This window comes from Engystomops pustulosus, chromosome 8 (genome assembly GCF_040894005.1).
Source record: "Engystomops pustulosus chromosome 8, aEngPut4.maternal, whole genome shotgun sequence".
Lineage (NCBI taxonomy): Eukaryota > Metazoa > Chordata > Amphibia > Anura > Leptodactylidae > Engystomops > Engystomops pustulosus.
In genome coordinates this window covers 71,630,810-71,641,375 of record NC_092418.1, presented here as the reverse complement: position 1 = coordinate 71,641,375, position 10,566 = coordinate 71,630,810, and the positions used below count along the sequence as shown (strand labels likewise).

Sequence of the window (10,566 nt, the reverse complement as noted above, 5' to 3'; positions counted from 1 at the left end):
CTGTGAAATGCTGTATTTTTGTTAATAACAGTGAATTAGAGAATGTGTTATTTTGTTATCCCGAGTACATATAAGAAACTTGTCTTTGTGGGAATACTCCTTTAACCAATTCTGGGTACTCCTCCTGTCTGTTATCCGGAAATGCTTCTCTGCAATCCCTCTGACTTATGACTTTCTATTTAAGATGTCGGCTGATGGCTGGTTCAAGCAGCAGCATTTTTTATTTATTAACTTATTTTTATTACATTCCTATATAAAAAATGCCTGGACCATTATACAAGCTGTTATACCCAGGGGCCTAACAGCAGACGCAGCGGCTGCTATGGGGCCCGGAATGGGCGTCGAATCCAAAATGTATGTGTGCCGTTTTCCCAGGCCCAAAAAAGCAAGTACCATATATACTCGAGTATAAGCCTAGTTTTTCAGCACAAAAAAAGTCCTTTTTCTTAGGCCCCATTTACAAGGTTGTAGTATTCATTGCGCTAGGGCAAGTACTTGATCATAGTCATGTCTCTGTATCCCTGTGTAGACAGTATCCTGTCACTTCTAGCCTCATACATGACACAGCGTTTAGTCTGGGAAATCCGTCCCTATTTTATGTGCTAGTGTGAATAGGGTTCTATGCAGAGCAGTGCACTTGGCTATATAGCATATCTCTAGGTACAAGTGCGGGGCTATATACACTGAGACACGAACATGTCCCGCGCTTCAGTGTTTACAATTTCTGACATGTGTGACCGGGGCCTCACATGGGAACAATGGATCAAAATGGTGGAGAACAATGTGATCTCGCACTTCTTAATCAAGTCCAGTCCAGCTCCAATACTCGCAACCTCCGCTTCTCTGTCCCCGCCCCGCAATGGCCCCGCCTCCCATCTCTGTACCAATCAACTATGGGCGCCGAGAAGTCCCTTACACACAGGGAACATTTATATCAACAACATATCTATCGTTGTTTTATAGCCACATTTTCTATTATTACAGACCTTCATAAGAAGGATTTAAAAAGTTAATGTATAAATATGACACTTCACCCGAGACTTAAACGCTTAACCGTCGGCCTGAAAAACATAAGCAGTTATACCCCCTGCATGCTTAAACACAATGGTACAGTCCTCCCCTTTTCCCGCCCTCAGTGACGTAACAGTGACGCGCTCCGGCCTCTCTTTCTCCTGGTCGTCGAACAGCACAGGGGAATCTCTCGGAAGAGGCCTTCGTTGTTTGTTTTCCGTCACCACCCGCCCCGTCTTTGGCCCGTTTCCTGCCTGACTTACATTCGGTAAGCCGGGGCCTGGTGTTCGGGGTTATGTTGTGAGCGCCGGCGGCTCTGGGTGTCTCGGTAGCGGAGCTGTGCCTGGCCTAGGCCCGGCCGTGTGTGACTGCTGCTGCTGGCGGCCTCTGCCTCTCGTACCCGTGTACTGGATAGGATTTTTCTTGGTTCACTGTCTTGTCATTTTTTATTTTTTTTTTTTCTTGTGCCCGTTTCCTGCTAGTGACGCGTGGGCGGGCGCGGTGTCACCCCAGGCCTGTGACTAGTGGTCTGCGGCTCCTCCCTGAGCGGGCAGTGCGGCCTCCTCCTCTTAGTATACGGAGTCTCCTGTGTAGTGAGAGGATCAATAATGGAAGGGCCGTGTATCCATTTACTGCCATTAGTTTCCTGATGTTATTGATGGCCCAGCAGTATGTGACTGGAGAGATACAAGTGTCAGACCCTGCTGACCAGTGTGTGTGTGACCAGTGGTCTGCTGCTTGTAATCCATCCAATCAGCTCACCAGTATGTGACTAGTGGGGTCTGATGCTTGTAATCCATCCAATCAGCTCACCAGTATGTGACTAGTGGGGTCTGATGCTTGTAACCCCTCTAATTAGCTCATCGGTATGTGACTAGTGGGGTCTGCTGCTTGTAACCCCTCTAATTAGCTCATCGGTATGTGACTGGGTGGGTTACAAGTGTCAGGCCACACTAGTCAGATCACAAGTTAATGGGATGGATGACATGTCAATGAGCTCATCAGTTTGTGACTGGATGGCTTTCAAGTGTCAGACCCTGCTGGGGTCTGCTGATTGTAACCCCTCCAATCAGCTCATTGGTATGTGGCTAGTGGGGCCTGATGCTTTTAACCCTTCCAATCAGCCCATTGGCAATGTGACTGTGTGGGTTACAAGTGTCAGGCACCACTAGTCACACCCACCTCCCTCCCGATCATCCCATAAGGATAAGTGTAGACTGTGCTAGTTATTTGAAGTGAGGTTGTTATGGTGGACTCTGTGTACTTGTTTGCATGGGCCTGGATGATCTGGAGAGAAAGAAATATCATGGTTTATGGGGAAAAAAAACATTTAATTCTTAAAGGGCACCTACCACCACAAATCTACCTATAAAGGTAGATTGGGTGGTAGGTGGATCAATTGGACTTAAGGATAGCCCTTTTAAGGGCTAATCCTCACATCCCCACACTTTTTTGATAACTTTTATTACACATATATTCAAATTTACTTATGCGGCTACTGGGGCGTTTAGTAGCCGCATCTGAGGTTATACGAGGCGGCTACTCCACGCCCCGGTAGCCACTTTACCCCTCCTACTCACCCATCTTCGGCGCGCAGCTCCGCGTAGCTGCACGCCCTCGTCCGGCGATCCTGCAGTCTGCGTAAAGTGGCTACCGGGGTGTGGAGTAGCCGCCTCGTGTAACCTCAGATGCGGCTACTAAACGCCCCAGTAGCCGCATAAGTAAATTTGAATATATGTGTAATAAAAGTTATCAAAAAAGTGTGGGGATGTGAGGATTAGCCCTTAAAAGGGCTATCCTTAAGTCCAATTGATCCACCTACCACCCAATCTACCTTTATAGGTAGATTTGTGGTGGTAGGTTTCCTTTAAAGGTTGGACTTGCATCTTTTTTCCAGCCATATATACTATAACTAGTGGGGTACGACATTTATAGGCCCCCTCCTTCCTTTCCCGAGCAGCTAATTGGGATGTGGCTAGTGGGGTCTGACACTTGTCAGCTCAATCACACAGAATGGATGTGGACTTGAGAGCAGACTGTGTAAGTAGCCAGTCTTCCTGACCCCAAATACCTCTTTACCCTTCCTGTACATGTTTGTCATCCACTACTCACTGATATCTGCTATGGTGCTCGGCTGCAGGCTACCAGACGGTCAATAAGGCTGTGCGCAGCTTCCTGGAACAGGTTTCATGCAAAATCCCTGGAGAATCTGCTGACTGCTCACCAGCCATGCAAGTGTATGGGCTATGGCTGAATAATGAATGTGCTGCAGATCCACACCAGTCTGCATGTTCAGTGTATTTCCTGTCACAAGACTGTGCTGTGTGAACATGGTCTGGTGCTGGCTGGGAAGTAGACTGACAGCTCAAGGAATTTGGATATCTGCTGGATCATCCATGGCTGAAGCTGGATGGTGTTGGGATTTTTTTGTTTGGTTTTTGTTTTTTTTCTTCCATTCCCTTGTTTGAAGCTGTAACAATTCCTGTCTGGTTTTGGCATGAATGTACCATACATATGGGTTTGATGGGACGTACCAGTTTCGCCTGTTGCTTGATGGAGGGTCTTTAAACTCTTGAAGCTTAGTTTGCTTGCTGTCAGTGAACGTGTCACTATAAACCTAGACCTAATATTCCATTTTGCTAGTCTTGAACATTTGCTTACCTTCTTCTTAATGTCGTTTTTTTTTTTTTTTTTTTTTTTTTCTAATGCAGGGCAACTTTTTTATGAATAATCAAAAGCAACAAAAGCCAACGCTATCTGGCCAGCGTTTTAAGACCCGAAAAAGAGGTAATGTTTGGGTTTGCATCACATATGAGCTTATACTAGATCATTCTAGTCTTCACTAATTTAATGTAATGGATCAGTAAACCCTATAAGGTATATCTGTCCAGTACTAAATGTGAGCAATGGCAGTCATTTCTCTGGCTCATGATTTATATAGTTTTTTTTATGGGTGTCACTAATTTTTGGCTTACTTTTTCCACTATAGATGAAAAGGAGAGGTTTGACCCTACTCAATTTCAGGACTGCATTATTCAAGGTTTAAACGAAACTGGCAACGATTTGGAAGCAGTAGCAAAGTTTCTTGATGCTTCAGGAGCCAAGCTTGACTACCGCCGCTATGCAGAAACACTCTTTGACATCCTGGTGGCTGGTGGGATGCTGGGTATGTGACTGCTCTTGGAGCATCTCTATTCAATGTGTAATGTGGAGATGGCATAAATTACTGGGCTTTGTCTTTCCTCTCTAGCACCAGGAGGGACTTTGGCCGACGACGTGATCCGTACCAACGTCTGTGTGTTTTGTGCACAGGAAGATCTAGAGACCATGCAAGCATTTGCTCAGGTCTGTAGTAGTTTTCTTTTCCCTGTTTTGTTGACGTGTGTGGGGTTTGTTTGGTCGCCATCTTCCTCTTCTCGTTGCAAGCACTGAATTGGTATCTCCTATATAGGTTTTTAACAAGCTTATCAGACGTTACAAATACCTGGAAAAAGGGTTTGAAGACGAGGTCAAGAAGGTAAGAAACTTATGTAAACTTTGAGTGAATTTGTTTTCCCTTTTCTGAATAGGATTTATTTGAGCCATTTTTCAGAAAATAAAGCCAAAATAAAAGTGTTACATCTAGGCCACCTCCATGCTTGTAGCTGGAGTGCACCTGCATGGAGCATGCTTTCCCCATGCCTGCAAACATTCACTGCTGAATGTCTGCCAGTTTTTACTTGAAATCTACACCAGGTCAGACCAGGAGTAGTTTTGTCCACTAGCGCAGTTGATGGATACATCATGGGGGCATGGCTTCATCATATCCCATCGGATGGAGCACTTGCATATGATAAATCTCTCACTTGGTCTCTTAAGTGTGTGTATAGGATTTTGGGTTTCAATTAGTGGGTTTCATCAGTACTTTTCTTCCAAAGCTGGGGACCTTAACCCATTTCTGGGTTTGGCAATTAACGTATGCTTAGGTCTAGTCAGGAGTTACTGATATATACATTGTTATATTAAGTCCTGATACATGTGTCAAAACTCTCAAACATATGCTCTTGTCAAATGATAGCAGAAATCTCCTGAGCAATATATTAACTAACATCGATTGCTGATTCTTAGTAGCCTGTAATACATGACCATTTGTCTGAACCTTGCCTTGCCTTGTAGCTGTTGCTGTTTCTGAAAGGTTTTTCCGAGTCTGAGAGGAATAAGCTGGCCATGCTCACCGGTATACTTCTGGCCAATGGACATCTTTCTGCATCAATTCTCAACAGTCTCTACAATGAGAACTTGGTTAAAGAAGGTAAGAATGCCCCATATTTTACCTAATCCTGAGAATCATTACATGGGAGAACTGGTCTTCTGTGTGAGAAACCATATTTGAGCATTTTAACAAGGGGGTAGGGTGGAATTGCTTAGTTGTAAATGAGTGAAGTTTAGATAGATGACTGGTTGATGCATTGAAAGATACATACTGTTAGCACTTCAAGATTTGAGTTCAGCTGTGAACAACTTGCCTGCTTTAAAGGGAGCCTGTCACCAGAGGCTTTTTTTTCCCCCGTTTCTTCCCCACTCGGTTGACTTGCCAGGGTCCTTGCCCGCATAAACTGGTGAGCATTTCAAATCTAAATGGCTTTCTGCTCCAGTCCCTCCTTGTTCCTCCCACAGACTAATCGCTGACATCTGCAAGCATTTCCTGTGCATGTCATGTTGTCTGTGCACATGACAGAGGGAGAAAGATGCTTGCTGTGGGAGGATCCAGGTTCAGACAGCCATTTCGGTTTGAAATGGAACCTGTCCTTTGAAAGTTTGCATCCTGGTACAAGGTGTTTGTTTAAAAAAAAAAAAAAAAAAAAAAAACACGCCAAAGGGAACCTGAATGGAGCGGCAGCATGCATGTTTGTAACCCGAATTTATGGAGGTCAATCTATTATCTATGGGGTTCTCCCCCATCAGAATGTTATCCACTGAATTCCTCTGGACAACCCCTGCAGACCAAACTGACTTTATTCTACTTAATGCCTTTTGTTTGAATTTGCGGGAAGTGCAATTTAGGTCTTACAATAGTTTTAAATAGTTACAAATGACTATGGTGCATCCTGGTATATTGTAACAAATGGCTTCTTACGTTTTTGCAGGTGTTTCCGCAGCGTTCGCAGTAAAACTATTTAAATCGTGGATCAATGAGAAAGATATCAATGCAGTTGCTGCTAGTCTTCGCAAAGTTAACATGGACAACAGGCTTATGGTAAACTTATTTTTCATTTGCACTTTTGAGAAATTGCTCTGAATAGAAGACTCGTATAACTCACTTATTTCCATTAGGGTGCTGTCACCGTTCTTGGTCTGCTTTTAAATGCACTGAAAAAAAATGGGGAAAAATGTTAACCATGCATTTGGCTGCTTTGAATCAGTTTTTCTTTTAAACATGCGTTTTTAGTGTGCACGAAACACACTGTGACAGCACACTAAGCAGTAATTTGGTGGGAGAAAAGTCTTTTTTCATAGGTGTGAACTGAACCTTCATACAAATTTGATCTGGTCCTGAGCTCAGTAGAGACCTCGGCAATGTTTTCCTTGTTGGAACAGACCACCCCACTGCAGAAACCATTGTTTAGTGGTACAGAGCAAGTTTCTAGCAAGGATGCAGCAAAAACGTATTAATCTGCTTTTCAGGAACTTTTCCCTGCAAACAAGCAGAGTCTGGAACACTTCACAAAGTATTTCACAGATGCCGGATTGAAAGAGCTTTCAGAATATGTTAGAAATCAACAAACAATTGGAGCTCGTAAGGAGCTTCAGAAAGAACTACAAGAGATGATGTCCCGAGGAGAGCCCCTTAAGGAGGTAATGTAGGATTCTTGTAAGTTCCAGCTATTTGGGTTGTGCCTGATATAATCCAGGTATAACATATTGTCTTGCATGTTTAGATCAGCGTCTATGTAAAAGAAGAAATGAAAAGAAATAACATCTTGGAGCAAACTGTGATTGGTATTTTGTGGTCAAGTGTAATGAGCTGTGTGGAGTGGAATAAGAAGGAGGAGCTGGTTACAGAGCAAGCCATCAAACACTTGAAGGTACGGCTGCAGTGGGCTTTCCTAATGCTTGTTTGTTCTGTAGTTGTACAGAGGGATATGGATACTGTGATTACATTAAATGGAACGGTCATCACTATTTGGCAGCCTGTGATGCATATGGCTGTGCCACCCATATATGCGATTTAAAAATTGGCACTTCAGCCTTGTGTGCTAAACTGCCTGGCCGTCTAATTCCTGCATCTAGACGGCAAACACAACAGGGAAGGTTTTAGCCGCAACACTCATGCCTTTCCATTAAAACTCATGCTTTCTGGATTGAACACCAGGTACGTGCATTTACAGGAAAAATGTGATGCTTTCTGAAATGAGCACTAGTTTCCATGGAAATGCATGTGTTTTGGCTAAGACCCTCCCTGTTGCATTTAAAAACTTTATCAGAATGCAACATGTGAATATGGCCTGAGGTGCTCTGCCTATAGCCCATACTACTGCCTCTGATCTTTCCGAGCTTTATAGGTTCTCTTAAGTAGTAAGATAGATATGTGTTCACATAAAATATGGTTAATGCACAATGGCAGACCTGATTCTTGCTGATGAGCTTCATTGGATGGGGGCTAATGTAGAAAAAAACAGCAGATTTCAATCAACAAACAAAAGGTATAAAGCTTGCCTCGCATGAGGCAATGGCTTATGAGCTACACTAAGGGTGTATTCACACATTCAACTTTTCAGATGCAGTTTTTGATGTCCAAATCAAGGGTGGAGTGGTAAAAAGGTGTAGCTCCTTTCAATATGTTCTCACCCTACTGCTTTTGGCTTTGAAAATTGCATCTGAAATGGGGACCTGTATGTGGCGAGTAAATTGCAACCAGCAAGGTGTGTAGATGTTTGTATTATAAAAAGTTTTACAATTTTCCAATATTTTCTGTATTAATTACTCATGGTTATCTAGATCTCTGCTTGCTCCCCTTCTATAGAAAGCTTCTGTTTACTTTGATTGGACAGAAATCCAGCTATGGTCACACAGGTGCACGGTGGCTCATCTCACAGCTCTGATACTAACAAGCAACACACCTGTGACCATGGACAGCTTTCTGTCCACTCAAAGTAAACCTAGGTTTCTACGGAGTGACAGCAAGCAGAGATCTAGAAAACCTTGAGGAATTGATACAGAAAGTATATTGGAAAGCTGTATAACTTTTTATAATACAAAAATTAACATTAATTTGTTGAAATGGCAATAGCCTTATACTATAACCAGACACTCACCCACTTTCATTAGTCTCCACATCTCAAGCTCTATTAGTTTTGAACTGTAGTTGGATTAGAAATTACAGCCCTGTTCCGGGTTATATTTCTCAAACAAACCTTCAATGTGCATTTCATGTATTTTGTCACTGCTGCTTATATCTATTGTCTAATTATCTCATGTGGTGTCAAACCTTCATTTTTCTTGTAGCAATACAGCCCTCTCCTTGCTGCCTTTACTACACAAGGTCAGTCTGAGCTGACTTTGCTGCTGAAAGTTCAGGAGTATTGCTATGACAACATTCACTTCATGAAGTCTTTCCAGAAAATTGTGGTGCTTTTTTACAAAGGTAAGATCTAATGATCCAAATTTAAAGTTTGGTTTTGGACATGCAGAAGCCTGAAAGTGAAGTGCCTTTATTGGAAGAAACTAATATGTATTTGCTAATGTGAGCAGAATTGTAAATCTGCAGCCATGTGCCAATTAACTTGCTAACAGTGTGGTCTCAGCAGAAGTTTTGGCTTCATTGCATATATCTTGGTGATATCCAACTTGGCCTCAGTTAGCATAATAATCAGATTCCCAGAACACCCTTTAATTTTTTATTTTCCATACCTTTTCAGCTGAAGTTCTAAGCGAAGAGCCCATTTTGAAGTGGTACAAAGATGCACATGTTGCAAAAGGAAAAAGTGTCTTTCTGGAACAGATGAAAAAATTTGTTGAATGGCTTAAAAATGCTGAAGAAGGTAGGTTGTGTGTGGGGGTGGGTGTTTTTTTTTTTTTTTTCTACTATTCTAGTCTTGTTGCCCAGTGACTGCCCAGCTTGCAAGTAGTGGTTGAATGAGCATATGTTTGGAATTTCTGCTAAGCTAAAAAATGTTTTAAAAGGTTGGGTTAGAAAATGTGGAAAGATCCCATGGGCAGGTCTGAGATGTTCATTTCCTGGTACAACCCCTTTAGTATTTTAATATTGATGACCTGCTGTTGCCCCCTTCACTGTATACCAGGCAGTGACATATGATGTATAGGCTGAAGCATGTAAACACCATACCCCATTGAAGATGACATGACTGACATACTGTATGTTACATCACAGACCTGATATGTATTTCACTGACTTTGGTATTCACAGCTACTTGTTTTTGTTCTTGCAGAATCTGAGTCTGAAAACGAAGAGGGTGATTGAGTTGTCGGAGAGCAAACACAGGAGTAGTAGATAAACTTCTCATGTTCAATTATGTGTCTTTCTGGTTATTCTTACATCCTACCTCCTGTATCAAGCATGATATAAGGGCTTTCATCATTCACGTTTATTTCCTCCCCTTTACGGTCATGTTTTTAGTTTTGATAACCATGTTTTAAATAGCATTGCTATGTCTAGATCCATGTCTCAGATTTTTGTTACCCTCTACCTCCTGTATTTTCTACTGTAATAATGTAATTTAAGGCCTTTCAAAACTTAACAATTCGTTTTATCCCCTGGTTTTCTATTAAAAAATAAAGTTTAAAATTTGCTCTGATTTGGTATATTTGTTATGGAAACTATTTGCAAATTAAACGCCATATTCAACGACCAGCTCTTCTGTCACTTATTTGCACAAGATCAGCTTCATTTAATTGGACGCTGTTCTATAATCGCATCAGTGGTACACCTCCTGGCGCCTGCTAGCATGCAATCCTGTCTTTTTAATTTTAGTTACAATGGCTAGCATCTATTTACAGCTAGCTCAATCCCCACCCCCCGTGTATTTCTATGGGTTCATATATGCAGATGTGACCTTCTCTGTCCCATGCATGAGCCTAGTGCTCTGGAAATACTGACCATAGGGAAGATTCAGACCTGACTCTTCACACGTACAGTTTAATGACCAAAACGGGAGTGTAGTGAAAATACTGCTTCTCAATGATATGTGCTCACCCATTATGATCCACATCTGCTTTTGGATTCAAAAAGTGCATCTGAAAAACTGAACATGTGAACACACCTTTTGAAGTGCTAATATATGGTGGACCTTCTGCCCATATTCGAGTAATTTTGCTGAAAAAAATGACTACGTTGTCTGATCATGTACTGTAACAATAATAGTTGCACATTTTTTATTCTGAAATTCTCACATTGGAAAGTCCACCCTTTGATTCAAGTACCTCTGTAGTTTGCATAAAATCTGCTCTGGAGAATGGAATGCAATGTATAATCATTGTTTCTTACAAAGTATACTGAGGTACAGTTTAGTTTGCAGGAATTGGTCACTTTGGGGCCATCTGTGTATGTATGACGTA

At 42.1% G+C, this 10,566-nt stretch overlaps 1 protein-coding gene across 1 annotated transcript; it reads left to right on the top strand.

The window, feature by feature from the left end:
* Positions 1–1,121: 1,121 nt before the first annotated feature.
* BZW1 (basic leucine zipper and W2 domains 1) lies at positions 1,122–9,859 on the top strand. The gene is made up of 12 exons (XM_072121167.1): positions 1,122–1,279; positions 3,723–3,798; positions 4,001–4,177; positions 4,262–4,356; positions 4,463–4,528; positions 5,167–5,302; positions 6,138–6,247; positions 6,676–6,846; positions 6,930–7,076; positions 8,497–8,635; positions 8,910–9,032; positions 9,441–9,859. The coding sequence occupies exons 2-12, from the start codon at positions 3,735–3,737 to the stop codon at positions 9,470–9,472; spliced, it is 1,260 nt and encodes a 419-aa protein (XP_071977268.1). The 5' UTR covers positions 1,122–1,279; positions 3,723–3,734; the 3' UTR covers positions 9,473–9,859.
* Positions 9,860–10,566: the final 707 nt, after the last annotated feature.